This window comes from Bos taurus, chromosome 7, assembly GCF_002263795.3.
Source record: "Bos taurus isolate L1 Dominette 01449 registration number 42190680 breed Hereford chromosome 7, ARS-UCD2.0, whole genome shotgun sequence".
NCBI lineage: Eukaryota > Metazoa > Chordata > Mammalia > Artiodactyla > Bovidae > Bos > Bos taurus.
In genome coordinates, this window is record NC_037334.1 from 93,728,021 (window position 1) to 93,747,693 (window position 19,673).

Consider the following 19,673-nt stretch of genomic DNA (forward strand, 5'->3'; position numbering starts at 1 on the left):
CCTGTGTGTTCTCCAGAATCTAAGTTGACTGTTTACAGCTTGAGTGTTACTACAAAGTGAAGGTTATTTTAATGAATAGTAATGCTTTCAGGCAGCATGCAAGACAAGCACTGCTTACAGCTGCCGCCTTTCCATTGCAGTTATGCTCACAATTTCCATAAAATCAAAGTTAAATCTGGGTGCAAGTGAAAGAAATCTGGCTAAATGATATCGTGTGGATCCAAGATAATCTTCATGAGGAATTAAGATTTCAGTTATCATAACAGAAGAACTATTTTAGTTTAAGTGCTTACATCCTCATGTGAAAAAGTAGTGAAGGTGTTTAGTCACTCAGTCCTGTCCAACTCTGCAACACCATGGACGGCAGCCCAGCAGGCTCCTCTGTCCGTGGAGTTCTCCAGGCAAGTGTACTGGAGTGGGTAGCCATTCCCTTCTTCAGAGGATCTTCTCGACCCAGGGATCAAACCCAGGTCTCCCACATTGTGGGTGGATTCTTTACCATCTGAGCCACCGGGAAGCCCTACAAATACTGGGGTAGGTTACCATTCTCTTCTCCAGAGGATCTTCCCAATTCGTGGATTGAACCCAGATCTCCCACATTTCAGGCAGATTTTTTACCATCTGAGCCACCATTTTCAAAAAATATTACAGTAAGGTCAAGGCAACCCTCCACCTGTATACAGACATCATGGTTTAAAATACATCTTCCTCATGGTATAGATCTATGAACTAAATGATTGTCTATCTGTGAGAAATGAGTAGAGATGGAAGTTCATGTGTATATCAGAAAATCAACTTACAGGCAAAGTCGGGATGAAGCGTTTCTATAGCACCCAAACCCATAAGTGATTACCTAAGTCTGTTAATAGGTCAAATTTAATTCTTTTTCAAATAAATGAAATAACTTTTAAATCTGGATTTTTTTACATTGAAATTATTTGAGAAATCAAGAAAGATATAGCACTGTGCTAATTACAAGCTACATAAAGTGTATTCAGAATTTTTGAGGGCTGTAAAACATTTTTAAAAGTTAATAAAAATTATTTTTGATGCAAGTTGCAACATAAAACTAATCAGCCAAATATTGGCTAGACAATTCCCTACTGTAGAAAATATCAGATGTGTTGGTGCTATTTATAAAACACTTAGACTAAAATCAACTTTTAAGGAAAAAATTTCACCTCTGGATTTCTGTATGTAGCTCAAGGTATATTAGAGACATTACTTTCCACTGATCTTATTGATAGTCTCCTAATTCAGCAGTATCATACATTTAACTTTATAATCAAATCCACTGTTTTTACTCTGCTTCTCTTCTCTCCCTTCTACACCCACTGCCATGGATAATGACACGTGGCCTTAATCTTTTAGTCTTTGCATTAAAGCCTATAAATCGGTATCCAATGCAAATGTAAAGATTAAGGTCACTGTCAACGTTACTAAGCATTTTCCTGACTGCTATTCTTAATCCTACACACAGGATGCCCCACAAGTAAATTTTTAAAAGTCAGTATGACAAGGCCAGGAAAATGATTATTTACATTTCTTACATTATTTACACTACTTACATGATTACTTACAGTAATTTCGATTAATATGAAGTCTCACAGATTAACATAAACTAGTAAAGAGCATTTGTCATCACACTACTAAACAGTGCAGCTTATTTTAATAGTTCATAAATAACAAATGCTTACTAGGTCTAAGCTTGATGTTAAGAACTTTATGACTGTTATTTAACCTTTCAAAACAAGTCTACCAGCTTTGTACGTGAGCGCTCAGTCGCTCAGTTGCGTCCGACTCTTTGCAATCCCATGGACTGTGGCCCTCCAGGCTCCTCTGTCCATAGGATTCTCCTGGCAGGAATACTGGAATGGGTTGCCATTTCCTGCTGCAGGGGATCTTCCCAACCCAGGGATCCAACCTGCACAACCCCATAACTCACAAAAGATGGCCCATTTACAAAGGATTTGTATTTGTCCATATAATTCCAAAACCTGAACTCTATCACTGCCATGTACTAAAACTAACAACTTTTAGTTGTTTCAGGCAGAAAGTTACAATAGTACTTTCTAGCAATATGAATATATTTCAAAAGAATGGAGGACAGTATCTGTGAATGGTGTAAAAAAAAAAAAAGTGTGTGGGGGAGTCTGGCTTAGTGATCTGTAGACCATATGAACCATAACTCCTTTATCAATATCATGCAGTTCTATACTGAAGACTAATTGTAAGACAGGAGGACTCTATGTACACATTTAAATTCATCAGGGACCCTTAAAAATCTTTGCAATACCACAAATCACTTAGCTCTCAGTGCCAAACCGAGGAGAAGGCTGACATTTTCATACAGAAACAGCTGGGTGTGTTTATAGCTTGAGTGTGATATGCCCCAGTTGCCCTCTGGGATTCTTACATTACCAGATGAAAAATGTGTACCTTTTTGACAATCAGGTACACAGAAAGCAATAAAGAGCCTTTTATACCCATTAATTCCTTCTTAATTTAATCTCCCTGGCCAATCCATTTACAAAAAGCTCCAGGCTATCCACGAGATACCTGTTTGCACATTGAAAAGGAGTGAAACCAAATTCTCCTGGGTTTAACCACCACCCTTTTAATCAGAAACCTTGAGATGGGGACTACACAGGTATAGTGTTCCAGTGTATCAATGGGGTTCAAATTTTAATAAGACAAGGAACATTTAACAATCCAGCGTTTGATGGAATATTTATCTTTGCTTGTATTCATCAAAGTTCCCATGAAGTTAGCAAGATGACCATGGCTGCCTATCTGACAATATTTTGAGGTGGTGGTTGTTTATAGGTGATTTTGTTTTTTGGGAATGTGTCTGATGCAATTCGGGGAAAGAAAAACATAACTTTACCATTCGGTGCTCAGTTTCCTTGCTCTCAACAACTGGCATTCAACCCATTTGGGTTTCTGCTGCTCGATGCTCCGTAGAACCTTTTGGGTCATTTGATTAGGGCTACTCGTCTGCTCTCCCATGATGCTTTCCAAACACAAACAGACTAAACCGAGTTTCTCTTTACTCCATCTGTCAAGGGAGGCACCTGTTAAAAGTTCCACAGTGTTTCCATCCTCAAATATCTGACATATAATTACAATCAAGTTCCAGACAAGCAGGCCAGCTTTCTTCAATTCAACGAAGTTTTCTGACATTTTTCTCTCAGACAGAAAAAAGAAGTATTTAATTGGGGGAGGCAAGCATGCAATCACTGTAGGTAACTTGCTGATTACAATAGATACTGCCTGAGCAGCAAGCCTTGTGAAGCCTGGGGGAGAAAAGAAAGAAAAGGTATGATTAGTATTAGCATTTGCGTTCCATCACTGTGTTGAGTGTTGTGTGCGGATGTCTAATTTTTGTGGAGAAAATTGTTGAGAAGAGCAAGTGCTTGACATATTCCGACGGAACTCTACTGGGGTCCTCTGCAGTCCTGCCAAAAATTCCCCAAGTCCCCCAACTTAATTTTTCCTCTCAGAAATGATTAGAAAATTCAGAATTATTACTTATATTTTTATCTATTAAGATTATAGGTTTAAAGGGCCCAAGGTCCTCCTAATCAATAAATGCAAAGATACCCGTGCTGCAACCTTTTTGTGGCCTTTGGCACTTCCTTAAGCCTTTCTATTCTTCTCCTGGCATCCACGACAGAATCATTCCAGCTCTTGCTGGGACTGGCTCTTCTTCTTTTAATTTTCAGCTCAAATGTCATTTCCTCTGACAGCCTCCCCCTACAATCCATGTAAGACAGTCCCTCCACGCTGATCCTATTCCAGCCCCCAGTCCCTCCCTATCATTAGACCCCATGTCTCCAAAGCATTGCCAAATTGTTCTCTATCTTCCTAGTTGAGAACCATTCTTCTAGATGATTCTAGAACCTTCAGCCTTGGCCTTTCAACCACTCCAGCTCCCAGATGGGCATTCCACTTCTCTGTCCTCCTCATCATTGAGTGTGTTGTGTCCGACTCTTTGCGACCCCATGGACTGTAGCCTACCAGGCTCCTCTGCCCAGGAAAGAATACTGGAGTGGGTTGCCATTTCCTTCTCCAGGAGATCTTCCCGACCCAGGGATTGAACCCGGGTCTCCCTCATTGCAGGCAGACACTTTACTGTCTGAGCCACCAGGAAAGTTATTCATCATTTTCTTCTTTCCTTTTGAATTGTTTAAATATTCCTCCTAATCCTTCATATAAGATTAGGGGCTACACTGATCAATCTTACTACTCCATCATCTTTGACATGCAGTTTTGCCTCACTGTGACCAAGGCTACTACCTATTCAACCCTGCCCTCACAAGTGGTATCTGGACTGTTGTAGGATTCTCCTAACCCATCTCTCTGCTCCAGACTATGCCCAGCTATAAAGCCAGATGTGTATACTAGTACCTAACTTTGTTAACTTCATTACCTAATTTCTCTGCTACAATTCTTTTAGCTGTTTTCCACTGTTATGAGATCAGTCTCTGGAGCATTGCTGTCAAAACACTCTCTAGTCTAGCTGCAGGCAGTTTCGGTGAACCTCATCTTCGTTTCATCCTCTTTGCTCTTAGGCTTCTCGGAATATCTCATTATTCTCACATGGAATGCCCTCGTTCTTCACAGGTCACTCATAACCTTCAACTTTTGGTTCAAAGTTTTTTCCTCCTATGAATTTATTTGGACATATTACCCATATGACTGTGCTGTAATTAGGTTCATAAAATGCCATGTTGTATTATCTTTTGTATTATCATCTATCATTGTTTGTTATATTCTTATTTATACATTCATGAGTTGTCTTTACAACTAGACTAAAAGCTCCCCAAGAGCATGGAATAAAATCTCACTCCTTGAGTACCTTGTAAAGCCAGATACAAGCATTTTAATACACTATGTACATAGTTGAATTTGAACATTGGAACAGAGTGAAAGTCTAAAAGAAGGTAGCTATAAGTTCTTCAGAAAAATATTTTTCACTGTTTTTACTGAACAAAAATAATAAAACACTGTGAAAGATTTCTTAAGATATTCGTGACATTTTAAAAAGTTACTCTGTGGATTTTGGAGACCATTAAAACAAACAACCCAATCAAAAAATGGGCAGAAGACCTAAACAGACGCTCCCCAAAGAAGACATGTTAGTTAGTGTTAGTCGGTCAGTCATGTCCAACTCTGTGCAACCCCATGGACTGTAGCCCTCCAGGCTCCTTGGTCCATGGGATTCTCCAGGCAAGAATACTGGAGTGGGTTGCTACTTCCTTCTCCAGGGGATCTTCCCAGCCCAGGGATCGAACCCAGGTCTCTTGCATTGCAAGCAGATTCTTTACTGTCTGAGCCATCAGAGAAGCTCTCAAAGAAGACATACAGATGCTCAACAGGCACACGAAAAGATGTTCAACGTCACAAATTATTATATGAATGCAATCAAAACTACAATGAGATATCACCTCACACTAGTCAAAATGGCTATCATCAAAAAATTCACAAAAAATAAATGTTGGAGACCGAGTGGAGACAAGGGAACCTCCTACACTACTAGTGGGAATGTAAACTGACACGGAGACTATGGAGAACAGTGTGGAGGTTTCTTTACAAACTAAAAATTGAGCTACCGTGTGGCCCTGCAATCCCACTCCTAGGCATATATCCAAAGGAAAATAACGTCCAAAAGGATACCTGCACCCCAGTGTTCACGGCAGTGCTGTTTACAATAGCCAAGACAAGGAAGCTACCTAAATGTTCACCAACAGAGTAATGGAAAAAGAAGAAATGAGATAGATACACACACACACACACACACACACACATAATGGGGTATTAGTCATTTAAAATAATGAAATAATGCCATTTGCAGCAACATAGATGGAACTAGAGATTGTCATAGTGAAGTAAGTCAGACAGAGAAGGAGAAATAGCATATGAGGTTCCATACATGCAGAATCTAAGAAGAAATGAAACAAATGACCTTATTTACAAAATAGAAACAAATTCACAGACTTAGAGAATGAATGTATGGTTGCCTGGGGGAAGGATAAGGGGAAGAGACAGGGAATTTGGGATCAACATGTACACACTGCTGTATTTAAAATGCATCTATGTACAGCACAAGACCTACTGTACAGCACAGGGAATTCTCAGTTATGTGACAGACTGGATGGAAGGAGAGTCTGGAGGAGAATGGATACATGTATGTGTATGGCTGAGTCCCTTTGCTGTCCACTTGAAACTATCACAACATTATTACTTGGTTATAAGTTAAGTCGCTCGCTCAGTCGCGCCCGACTCTTTGCGACCCCGTGGACTGTACGCCACCAGGCTCCTCCGTCCATGGGATTCTCTAAGCAAGAATACTGGAGTGGGTTGCCATTTCCTTCTCCAGGGGATCCTCCCAACCCAGGGATCGAACCCAGGCCTCCCGCATTGTGGGCAGAGGCTTTAACCTCTGAGCCACCAGGGAAACCCTTACTTGGTTATACTCCAATACAAAATAAAAAGTTAAAAAAAAAAGTCACTCTCCTCTTAAAAAATACAAAGCTCTTGAAAAACATAGGTCTGGTCTAGTGATTCCTCAGAAATCCATGACAACTTAAGAATGATTTTCAGAATTAATTGGAACAGTGTTTTTATGTTTGTAAAAATTGTATTCGGTCCAATATATATTTGAATGATCTCAGGAGATTTTTGTATTAAATAAATGAAAAAATAAAAAAGTATCTAGTTCAGTACTTTGTAAAAAATAGTTCCTCAATAAATGTCTTCTTTTTATTCAAATAAATATGTTTAGATGAAGCCTGAAATATAGATAAAGCAAATTAAGAAACCACTCTTGTCAATGTTCTTAAATATCTTAAACGTTTTATTGTTCTTAATGTGTTTGCATCTCATATGCCCCAATCTGCAAGATTATATCTTATATTCTGTTTAACCTAAAGAGGGCTTATCTGCATATCCTGAGTAAACATTTGACAAGATAAGTAGATAATCAGGTAAAGATTAACAATTCTCTTCACACCTGTATCCCTACTAATATTTACAAAATCTGAGAACTGCACGTACTCAAATCTCCAACTACTTTATCAAAACTTAGGCAAATTCTAGTCAGAACCTTTAGACCTATGACAAATCCATTCTACTGACCATGGGGTCAGGGCTTCCCTCGTAGTTTAGACAGTAAATAACCTGCCTGCAAGGAAGGAGACCTGGGTACGATCCCTGGGTTGGGAAGATCCCCTAAAGGAGGGTATGGCAACCCATTCCAGTATTCTTGCCTGGAAAATCCCACGGACAGAGGAGCTTGGTGGACTGCAGTCCATGGGGTCACAAAAAGTCAGACACGACTGAGCCACTAAGCACAGCACAGCACCACACAAGCACAATCGCAGGGCCTGAGTCTATGACGATGCTGACAACACACCAGGATGGATCTTTTAAGAATGCCACACATTCATTAGTCTGTCTTTATTTAAATAAGTTGACTTCTAAGTCCTTTATATGTAATATATTGCAAGAGCCATCCCAATTTGATAAAGTGTGAAAAAATGTATGTCCTAGAATGAATGCAATGTTCAGTTCAGTCATTCACTTGCATCCAACTCCCTGTGACCTCATAGACTGTAGCACGCCAGGCTTCCCTGTCCATCACCAACTCCCAATCTTGCTCAAACTCATGTCCATCAAGTCAGTGATGCCATCCAACCATCTCATGCTCTGTCAACCCCTTCTGCTCCCATCTTCAATCTTTCCCAGAATCAGGGTCTTTTCTAGTGAGTCCATTCATCACATCAGGTGGCCAAAGTACTGGAATTTCAGCTTTGGCATCAGTCCTTCCAAAGAATATTCAGGGCTGATTTCCTTTAGGATTGACTGGTTGGATCTCCTTGCAGTCCAAGGGACTCTCAAGAGTCTTCTCCAACACCACAGTTCAAAAGCATCAATTCTTTGGTGCTCAGCTTTTTTTATAGTCCAACTCTCACATCCATACATGACTACTGGAAAAACCATAGCTTTGAATATGACATTGAATGCACTGTGAGAGGTACATTTATATACTTATCATGTCTTCCTTCTTGTGCATAGACTACTGATTGTAATAATATATTTTGGAGATTATAAAACATGCAAAAAATGAAATTTACAATGAAAAAGGTAAAGACAAATAATGTCTTAAAATTAACTTTTAAAATATTGTTTACTTATGAGCAACCTAGATAGCATATTCAAAAGCAGAGACATTTACTTTGCCAACAAAGGTCCATCTAGTCAAGGCTATGGTTCTTCCTGTGGTCATGTATGGATGTGAGAGTTGGACTGTGAAGAAGGCTGAGCACGGAAGAATTGATGCTTTTGAACTGTGGTGTTGGAGAAGACTCTTCAGAGTCCCTTGGACTGCAAGGAGATCCAACCAGTCCATTCTGAAGGAGATCAGCCCTGGGATTTCTTTGGAGGGAATGATGCTGAAGCTGAAACTCCAGTACTTTGGCCACCTCATGCCAAGAGTTGACTCATTGGAAAAGACTCTGATGCTGGGAGGGATTGGGGGCAGGAGGAGAAGGGGACAACAGAGGATGAGATGGCTGGATGGCATCACTGACTCGATGGACGTGGGTCTGGGTGAACTCCGGGAGTTGGTGATGGACAGGGAGGCCTGGTGTGCTGCGATTCATGGGGTCGCAAAGAGTCGGACACGACTGAGCGACTGAACTGAACTGAACTGAATGGTATCAAATATCGGTAATACATTACTGAGTGAGGATAATGTGATTTTATATGCTTTATTCTTTTAAAAATCTGGGCTTTAATAGTTTGTAACACATTGATTCAAATGTCAGGTTATTTAGTTTGTTTCAATACTTGGTTTTAATGACCGTCATAGGTGACAAAGTCAGTACATGAACATATACATAGATACACGTGCAACCTGTGAAATCATGGCACTAGTTTTTCAATCTTAACCACCAAAAAGACAAACGTTGTCGTTGAAATCTGACTAATGAATAGTCATCACCATTATGTTAATTAATTGTTCTTGTAACAAACTGAAAATATTTCATTTTTGTATTTAAAAAAAACTTTTTGGCTGTGCTGGGTCTTTGTTGCAGTGTGGACTTTTCTGTATTTACGGTAATCGGGGGCCACGCTCCAGTGGCGGTTCGAGGCCCCTCGCTGCAGTGGATTTTCTTGTTGCAGAGCACTGGGCTCTAAGGTGTGCAGGCTTCGGCAGCTGCAGCACGCGGGCTCAGCAGTTGTGGGTCCCGAGCTCTCAAGCACATGCTCAGTACTGTGGCATGTGAGCTTAGCTGCTTCGCTGCGTGCAGGAATCTTCCGGGCTCAGGGATGGAACCCGTGTCTTCTGCATTGGCAGGCGGACTCTCCACCAGAGCCACCAGGGATGCCCTCATTTTTGTACTTTTGAGAAAAGTATTCAAAAATAACTGAAACACTTATTTGGAACATTTTAAATCAAGCTAGCAAATTCTTAAGTTCTTACGTGGTGCAGCGATGACATTTATATAGGTGATACTCGCTTTTATAAAACTAATATTTCTGGGTTTTACAAAATAAACTATCTGAATGACTTCTGATAACACTTGGCATATTTCTGCCGTCACTTTCTTTTTCAACAATCCACGTGTGAATGATGCCTGGAATACATGTGCTCTGTGGTGCTTGCTACCTCTGTTTCCTCTCAAGAATCTATTGTTTTAGTTAGAAACAATTACTCCTGAGTTTTCCCATAAAGCATTCTTTCTATTTAAAAAGTAATTTAGTGGTAAGACAATACATTCTTTGGTATATCTTTCCTTTGGTCATTGTCAAAGAAATAAAACAACTAATTCTTTGTGTGTTTGCTCTTGGGGAGAGAATTCTTTGCGTATTCACTTAGGGAGTGAATACCTAAGCTGAGCTATATCAGAAACATCTGAACCTCCATTCAATTCTTCGGTAAATCTCTTACACTATATAATTTATTGTACTATTTATTTTTTTTAAATCTTCAGTGTTTTCCACGTTCCATCATTTTCACTATGTCAGGAAGGACAAATGTTTCCTTAAGCTAGTGACTATTTGTCTTTTAAGTTAGAATCCTCAAAAAAAAAAAAAAAGGCCCCTAAGCACTTCATTATTTAGATGAATTTTGCCAAGGACTAAATTAAATATCAATCGACTTAAAACATTGCTGAAAATGATTATCAAGGTTTATCTTCATGTTTGTATGCTTAGTTTTGAAATCTTCCGCTAATCAAGAAGTCTTCAAACTATATTTAGCTAATATCTCAAGGCACAATACTTATTTTGGAGGGATTCATCTTTAACAACAAAGTATGGAAAGCCATGCTTCAGATGGTTTTCCCACTCCTTTTTTATTTATTTTTGGCCAAATATGATCAGATTATCAGTGTTCTAACTTGAAATATGGCTGAGAAACAGTTTATGTTAGAAATAGTAATTTTCCTCAGTGTGAGGTTTTTTTTACTTTCTCACTTTGTTTTCCCTTGGATTCCCAGTAATAGTTTTAAACCGCAGTTGATTTGTTATTTCTAAGAATATGTTAAAGCCACTTGTGTGTTTTGTGAGGATTAATTTTGTGAAAACTAGGTTCTGAAATACAAAGGACAACCTTAATTGATTGCTGAATGATGAAAGCTAATGAAGGAGTGAGGTTACCCTGTACATGCCCTCACTAACAACAATGTCCCCAACACACGACTGGCCTGCTCACAGACCCAGGGAGAATTCCATAACAGGCTCCATATGAAATGTCAGTAGTTTCGCTTGCTGTCTTTTCACCCACCAGAGAATTGTCTTATACACCTCCGGAGGTGTTTGTACCTATTTGTAAACATTTATACTAGTCTTCAAGAATCAAGAGGGGATCTCTCATCGACGGTTTATCCCTGACCCAATTCCAGTACCTCATATATAGTTGTAATTGACTTAGTAAATGTCTATCTATTGAATGAGTAAGTGACTTACTGTCTGGCATGAACATGTTATCTATCTTGTACGTTGTAGGGAAACTAAAGATTGAGTAATGTCAATTTAAAAGAGGACAGAAATGAAGAACAATGGTATTCTCCTATTTTCACATCCTGAAATGCACAAAATGCTTTATAAGGTCACCTTCCTCCACCACTTTCTTTTATAGTATTTATATGTGATTTGGCACTCCTGCATGCCTCTCTAAGTGTTATATTTCTACTCTGATAATTTTATGAAAAAGTATTATTTAGTAAGGAAAACCATAAGAACTGGTATCGATCAATACAAACTAAGTTTTTCGGGGCGGGGGTGGGGGTGGAAACCAGAGGCCCTTTGAAATGTTATGGAAGAGTTCCAAAATACTTGTAGAAAAAAAAAAAATTGTTTGTGAATAGACCAACTTGAAAGCCACAAACAAAAAAGTGCTACTCATATGACATGCTATATAAACTATAGATCATGCCTCTTGTATTGCTCAAAATCTAGGAAATATCCCAAAGCTAGAAAGGGGAGATGGCAACAACTCTGATGAGGAAGAACTTAAGTAATGAATATCTGACATTTTCCAATTGGAATTAAATGGCTTTACTGGATTCAAAGGCAGTTTAATAGGGTTTGGACAGAATTAAAGCATTACTATGAAAGGTCACTGATAGATAATTTGATTTGAGTCTTTAATATAAGGTTCCTGGATAAGATTCACATTATTCAGGACCACTATGGAGAAGGATGAAAGAACAGCTACTTTCCTCAAATGGATTTAGATTTAGCAGGAGTGTTTTACTGTTCAGCTGGAGTACTTTACTGTTGAGAGTTTCCTTACAGTTAGTGAAAAAATACTCTTCTTTAAAGATGAAGATAAAAAGGAAAAGATGTATTTTAAAAATTCTAAAGAAGATTCATGGATACAAACAGGTAAATAAGATACATCCAAAGGAACCTTGTGACATTCTTGGAAAGTAGAGACATCTAGATAGGAAGTAACTAACAAGAAAGGACTTGAGTAGTAAAATAAATGAATAATATAGATCTTTGATAATTTTTCAGTACACTTGGTAGACACATTGCCCTGAAGAGGAACAATGCACTGAATCCAGAACCATAGGTACTAGGGGGGAATACCTGTCAGAAAAATACATGTAGCTATTAAATGGGGTGTTATTTTTTACCCAAAAGCTACACATGTAGGTGTATTAAAGAAAGAGAAGAAAGTAATAACTGGTAGTTGTACAGGAAAAACTTCAAAAAAGAATAATTAAACTGAATATCAGAGCAATCTTCTTGAGAATATGAATTTTAAATTCCTCAATAGGTTTAAAGGAAATCAGTCAAAATCACGTGACTAACCTGAATACTAACATAAACACAAAATATCACAGAAAATTTTGAATTGGTAGTTAAAAAAAGAAGATAATTGTTTGAGTCATTTTCATTCCTAAGTTGTGTGTGTGTGTTTATTTATTTTTGATCATATGGCTTGCAGTAATGAAAATTAGGAATCCTAAATGTACATGGTAGAAAGGAGACTAATATAGTTTACAAATCTTGTAATTTTTACAATGTTACTTGTTCTCATATCCTAGAAAGTGTGCTTCTTTAGGGACGTGTTCTTAAAGAAAAACAAACGTACCTTTGCTTGATTCTTTCCCTTTGGTTTCTTTCGGAACGTAATTCCATTCTCGCGGAATGCTCTCGCGCAGACCTTCAGGAACGCTGTGCTTGTTCAGGTTCGTCTCGCGGTTGCTCCCAGAGCTCATCACGGACACTACGTGCTGCACGACGTCCTTGACGGCGTCCGTCAGTGCCAGTCTCAGGCATCGGACGACCGCCACCTCCGACCCTCTGCGTGTTGAGACTTTAAAACCAGACAGTACATTACAGTTAGCAGAATCCAAAGTGTCTTGTGCCCTGTTCAATTAAGAATTCAGCTTCTCAGTAATCTAGTTCAAAGCTATAGAAAGAAGAGCTGTTTTTAGCCTAGAGATCATATGATTGACAAGTAGTCCATAAACATTGGGGAAAAAAGTTACCCCTTGGTAATCAAGGGAATAGTAGCCAGAATGACAGTGAATAAAACAGTATTCGCTAGTACTCTGGGGACTCTACTGGTGGATATATAACTTGCATAACCTTCTTAGATGACACATGGCAGCAATTGCAAAAGCTTTGACACTTACCTATTAACACATTTATTCTTTCTCTGGAAATTTATCCTAAGAAATTAATTATGATTATGTAAAGAATAAAATAAAAAATTGGAAATAATCTAAATGTCCAACAACTAGGGATTTATTTAATTAGCTTAGGGCTTGCTTGGTGGCTCAAATGGTAAAGAATCCACCCACAATGCTGTTGACCTGCGTTTGATCCCTGGATTGGGAAGATCTCCTGGAGGAGGGCATGGCAACCCACTCCAGTATTCTGACCTGGAGAATCCCCATGGACAGAGGAGCCTGGCGGGCTACAGTCCATGGGGTCGCAAAGAGTCAGACACGACTGAGTGACTAAGCACAGCACATCCATATTCGCAATAAAGTCATATTGATTAGAAAAAAAAGAAGCTTAGAAAATAGTACGATATATTATATTTATTAAAAAATACATGTTTACATACACGTGGAAGGCAATGGCAACCCACTCCAGTACTCTTGCCTGGAAAATCCCATGGGTGGAGGAGCCTGGAAGGCTGCAGTCCATGGGGTCTCGAAGAGTCGGACACAACTGAGCGACTCACTTTCACTTTTCACTTTCATGCATTGGAGAAGGAAATGGCAACCCACTCCAGTGTTCTTGCCTGGAGAATCCCAGGGATGGGGGAGCCTGGTGGGCTGCCGTCGATGGGGTCGCACAGAGTCGGACATGACTGAAGCGACTTAGCAGCAGTAGCAGCAGCAGCAGAAAAGAATTAAAAGATACTCTACAATGTTGATGGTGCTTATCAATGACTAATGGTATTTCAGGTGATTTTCCTTTTCCTTTCCTTCTTCTTCTTTGACTTTTTCTTCCCTCCTTCCCTCTTTTCTTTCCTCCCTTCTTTCTAATAAGTATCACCTGCAATGATTATGTGTTACTTATGTGATAAATACAATAAAAGTTTTTGTTTGTTTTTAATGACTGGGAAGTTCAGGGATCATTATTTGAATCAACAGAGACGAGCATCAATATGATTTTCCCCCTCACATTTCACTGTGATATTTCTCAAATGACAACCCACTGTAAAAACCACCATAGTGCTGAAACTAAAAGCTGGACTTTAAAAAAGAGAAACAAAATTGACAAACTTTTAGCCAGACTCATGAAGAAAAAAGAGAGAGGGTCCAAATCAATAAAATCAGAAATGAAAAGGGAGAAGTTATATCTGACATCACAGAAATAAAAATGATTCTAAGAGACTACAATTACACAGCCATAAAATGGACAATCTAGAAGAAATGGACAAATTACTAGATATGTACAATATCCCAAGACTGAACCAGGAAGAAATAAAAACTATGAACAGACCAATTACCAGCAATGATACCGAATTTGTAATTTAGAAAAACTCTCAACAAACACAAGTCCAGGACCAGATGGCTTCACAGGTGAAAGCTACCAAACATTTAGAGAAGAGGTAAGACCTGGTCTTCTCAATCTATTCCCAAAAATTGCACAGAGGAAGAAATACTTCCAAACTCATTCTGTATACAAGGCCAGCCTCATCCTGATACTAAAACTAGACAGAGACAGCACACAAAAAAGAAAAATCACAGCCCAATATCACTGATGGACATAGATGCAAAAATCCTCACCAAAATGTCAACAAACTGAATGTAAGAATACACTAAAAGGATCATACACAACACGGAGTTGGATTTATAAGAGGAATACAAGGGTTTTACAATATCTGCAAATCAGGGACTTCCCTGGTGGTCCGATAGTTAAGAATCCATCTTGCAATGCAAGGAACACAAGTTTAACCCCTGGTCAGGAAACTAAGATCCATGAAGCCCACACTCTGCAATTACTGGGCCTGTGGACTCTGGAGGCTGCGGGCCACAACTCGAGAGCCCATGTGCCAAAACCACTGAGCCTGAACAGTGCAGTCAGAGTCCATGTACCACAGCAAAAGATCCTGCATGATGTAATGAAGATTCTGCATGCCATAACTAAGACCTTACACAGCCAAATTAATTAATTATTTTAAAAAAAGAGAATTTCAGAAAAAAGTGGTGGGGGGGGGGGGAGATAAAATACCCCGTGAGAATGGCTGAAAATTTTCCAAATATGATAAAAACTAAACATCATCAGATATGAGAAGCTCAACAATCCCTAAGCAGAATACAAAATAAACGAAAACAAAGCGCATCATAATTAAATTGCTGCAAAGTAGTGATAAAGAGAACAATCTTAACATGAGCAACACAAAGAAGACACATTACATAACTGGAAGCAAACACTTTAAAACCTAAAGTGATTTATCATCAGAAACAGTGCAAGCCATAAAATAGAAAAATGCCTTGAAAGTCCCGAGTGAAAAAAAAAAAATGAGAGATAGAAAAATCTCTGAACCCAAAAGTACATGTCTGATGAAAAATATGTCAAATATGAAGATAAAGCCTGTTTTCATGCAATCAAATCAAATTAAATGAATTGATGGCAGAAAAATTTTAGTCCATTAAAGGAAATACTTAAGGTAGAAGGAAAATGATATCTGTCAGAAACTCAGATCTACACAAGTAAAAGAAGAGTACCAGAAATGATAGCTAGATGGACAAATATGAAAGACTTTCTTCTCATTACTTGCTTCTTTAAGCTATAACTGACTGGAACAAAAGTGAAACAATAGTCTGTAGGGTTGATAACATTAGTAGAAATAAAATGCATGATGACACATGTAAAGAATACGAAGAGTAAACAGAAATATACTTGTGTAAGATTCTTACATTATATGTAAACTGTGATGAGTCAAAGATAACTCATCACAAGATGTAAACCTTGGAACAACTACCAAAATAAATATAGAATTATATCAAATAAGCCATTGGCAAAGAAAACCTGTAATACTGAAAAATATCCAGCTAATCCAAAGAAGGTCAAAATGGATATTAAAAGGAACAATGTTGGAGCAAACAGAAAACAAAGAATAATACAGTCATGTAGCTAAAAGTGTCAGAACAGAGGATCCACACGTAGACATGGATTTGATCAATTGTCCACTTGATTTCTGACAAAAGCACTGAAGTAATTCAAACTGGGAAAGAATAGTGATTTCTAAAAATGATGCTGGGAAAATTGTATATGTATATGAAAATGTATGGTGGCGGTTTAGTCGCTAAGTCCTGTCCAACTCTTGCAACCCCATGGACCAAAGGCTCCTCTGTCCATGGGATCCTCCAGACAAGAATTACTGGAGTGGGTTGCCATGCGCTCCTCCAGGGGATCTTCCCGACCCAGGGATCAAACCTGCATCTTCTGTGGCTCTTGCATTGCAAGCAATTCTTACCACTGAGCCACCAAGGAAGACCTCTTTAAAACTCAGTAAGACAATCTAATTAATAAATGAAGGGACGTTTTAAACAGATATTTTTCAAAAGAATTTTTTCAAATGACTGTTAAAAACATGAAGATATGTTTGACGTCATTAATCACCATGGAACTGTAAATTAAAATCACAGTGAGATAACAGCATATACTCCTTAGAATGATTAAAAGCAAAAAGGCAATTCCAAGTGTTGGTGAGGGCACAGAGCAACCCAAACTCTCTCACATAATGGGTGGGAAGGTAAAAGGACGGGATTACGTTGAAAAACAGTTTAGTAGTTCCTTATAAAGTTTAACTCAGTGTGTGCTAAAGACATGTGTTTCTCTTAAAAGTAAAAGGGAGTTAAGGAATAGAGTGAAGCACAAAGTAACTTGTGCTTTGATATTTTCATTTGCCCAACTAAATATTGTTGACCTACTTTCAGAGTACAGGCCTGCAATGATTGCTACCAAATCTATTTCTTACAGAGTGTATTGGCCTTTGAAATGCCCACATGAGATACCCAACGTAATTGTTTTTTTAATAATTTTTATCTTCTGTAATCTTTTTTTAAATGGATATTTTCACTCTTGTTTTTCTTCCTAGTTATGTTCATTCTAAGGAGTTATATCTAATTATGAAGCCAATTTATATATTTCATTACTGAATTCATATATTCATAAAGCAAATGTTTCAAAAAGTTTAGTCTAATAGAAAAAAATAAAGAAAATAACAAGGCCCGTGATCAGAATTCCATTTTTTTGTTCGGATTCTACGATTTAATCAGTGAACAATCTCAGGCAAGTCTCTTAACATCTCTTGCTGTGCTTAGTCGCTCAGTCATCTCTGACTCTTTTCAACCCCACAGACTGTAGCCCGCCAGGCTCCGCTGTCCATGGCGATTTCCCAGGCAAGAATACTGGAGTGGATTGCCATGCCCTCCTCCAGGGGATCTTCCCAGCCCAGGGATAGAACCCAGGTCTGCTGCATTGCAGGCAGATTCTTTAGCATCTGAGCCACCAGCGAAGCCCAGGAAGACTGGAGTGATTAGGCTATCCCTTCTCCAGGAGATCTTCCTGACCCAGAAATTGAAGCAGGGTCTCCTGCATTGCAGGCGGATTCTTTACCAGCTGATCTACCAGGGAAGCCCAGCAAGAAAATGAGGATACTGCCTTCTTTGTTTTCACCTTTTTACTCTAAAATGATAAGACTGTGATGTCTTATGGATAAGCTATACAGAAATCATAGCGTGTTTCAAGAGGAAGAAAATAAACCAGTTTTTTAAGTAATGCACTCTAGTCAATCTGGATAAGTTCATAATATTTACTGAAGCATAGATCTATTAGTGGTAAAATGCAAATATTGTGGGGTTATGATTATGTGTCTCAGCTATATTTCCTTGAAACCTATTATTTTTCAAGTCAAACAGAAACCACAGTAAAAGACTTAGTTTTCTTATGAATTAGTCTATCTTATTAGGGATTTTAAGATCATTGTAATTGGTAACAGAAGAATAGGAGACTTACAAAGATTTAAATAGGAGAGAAAAAAAAAAAAGGCACAGTCCCTCATGACCACTGCAATGTCTTAGTTTCTTTCAATTCAATAAAGTCTACATCAGAAATAATGCTCTCTTGCGGCTCAGCTGGTGAAGAATCCGCCTGCAACGCGGGAGACCTGGGTTCGATCCCTGGGTTGGGAAAATCTCCTGGAGAAGGGAAAGGCTACCCACTCCAGTATTCTGAACTGGAGAATTCCATGGACTGTACAGTCCATGGGGTTGCAAAGAGTCGGACACGACTGAGCAATTCTTACTTTCACTTTAAACTAGAAGACTGCCTGTTTTTGGATAAAAAGGAAACAGTAAGGGAATACATGAAAACTAGAAAATACAACTTTAAAAGGAGATAAGTTAACGTTGATGGAGAAAGAACTTGCGCAAAGGCCAAGGATGTTTCAGCACTTTGAAGTTCTGCCCCTTTGAGCCCGTGACGAAATCTGGTCTCTGTGAACATCTGTACTACCCGTTCCTATTCCAAGAGACTTTTCTGACCTGGGGGAGGAGGGTTTGTTCAACGTGTAGATGGCAGAGAAGACTAATTAGGGGCAAGGAGCAGTTTCGCTTTCTCAGGCCACCACCTAAAATCCATTGATCTCTTCTAAGTCATTTTCAGTATGGTTTTGTGCTGAGTGTCAGATGGTTCAAGAACTTAAGAACTAAAAGATAAATTATGGTTGAAGCAAGTGGGTCCCCGATTCTTTATAATCTTGTGAGACAATTCAGCTCTTATCCTCACCAAAAATGACTCAAAACAGCAGGGGGTAGAGGAGCTTTCAAGGTTGTTTTTCTTTCAGTTTAATAAAGTCTACATCAGAAATAATGCTCTCTTTTAAACCAGCAGACTGACCATTTGGGGGGTAAAAAAAGAACCAGTGAGGAATATATGAAAACTAGAAAATAAGACTTTAAAAGGAGATAATTATCACAGAGTCTCTAAGTGATAGATTCGAGGTTTTGAAATCATTACATAAAGCTATATATTGCTACTTTGCAGTGATAATGACCAAGAGAAGATGTAACATAATGACTTAAAAATAGTTAAAAGGATAGTCAAGTCACGTCTGGAGGATAGCTAAAAAGTACAGGAAGAACGAAACCATTATTATGAGCCAGTTAGATTTTTTAATATGGATTCTATTAAGTATTTTATGGAAATGGTGGTTCCAAAACAGTGTATAAGAAAGCATTTAGGTTGAAAACCAAATGTAAATGATATATATAGTTAAAGGACTGACAGGATAACCCCTAAATCCTCATCCTTCATTGTCCCAAGACATTAAGTACAGAGATTTAAAGACAGAATATTAAGGATCAAACAATGTGAGAATGTTTACACCTGGTCCTGAAGGTGGGATCCTTGGTTCAGAACACTTCTTATTCAGACATGTAACTCATTCTGACTTTACCATCCACTCGAGCTGTGGGCAGAACAACACAGCTGGAGAAAACACAGTACCCCTGAAACAATGATAGGACTTACTTAAATGTATAGAGAGAGCCACTGCTGTTGCTGCTGCTAAGTCACTTCAGTCGTGTCCGACTCTGTGCGACCCCATAGACGGCAGCCCACCAGGCTCCCCCATCCCTGGGATTCTCCAGGCAAGAATACTGGAGTGGGTTGCCATTTCC

General features: G+C 38.7%; 1 protein-coding gene across 2 annotated transcripts in view; it reads right to left on the minus strand.

The window, feature by feature from the left end:
* MCTP1 (multiple C2 and transmembrane domain containing 1) overlaps positions 1-19,673 on the minus strand; it is a 1,071,916-nt gene that overhangs the window by 207,505 nt on the left and 844,738 nt on the right. For both annotated transcript variants that reach the window (XM_059888261.1, XM_010807608.3), the window contains 2 exons: positions 12,614-12,838; positions 2,888-3,296 (listed from right to left, as the gene is read on the minus strand). In XM_059888261.1, the coding sequence (XP_059744244.1) occupies positions 2,888-3,296; positions 12,614-12,838 (634 nt within the window). The remainder of the gene's footprint in view (positions 1-2,887; positions 3,297-12,613; positions 12,839-19,673) is intronic.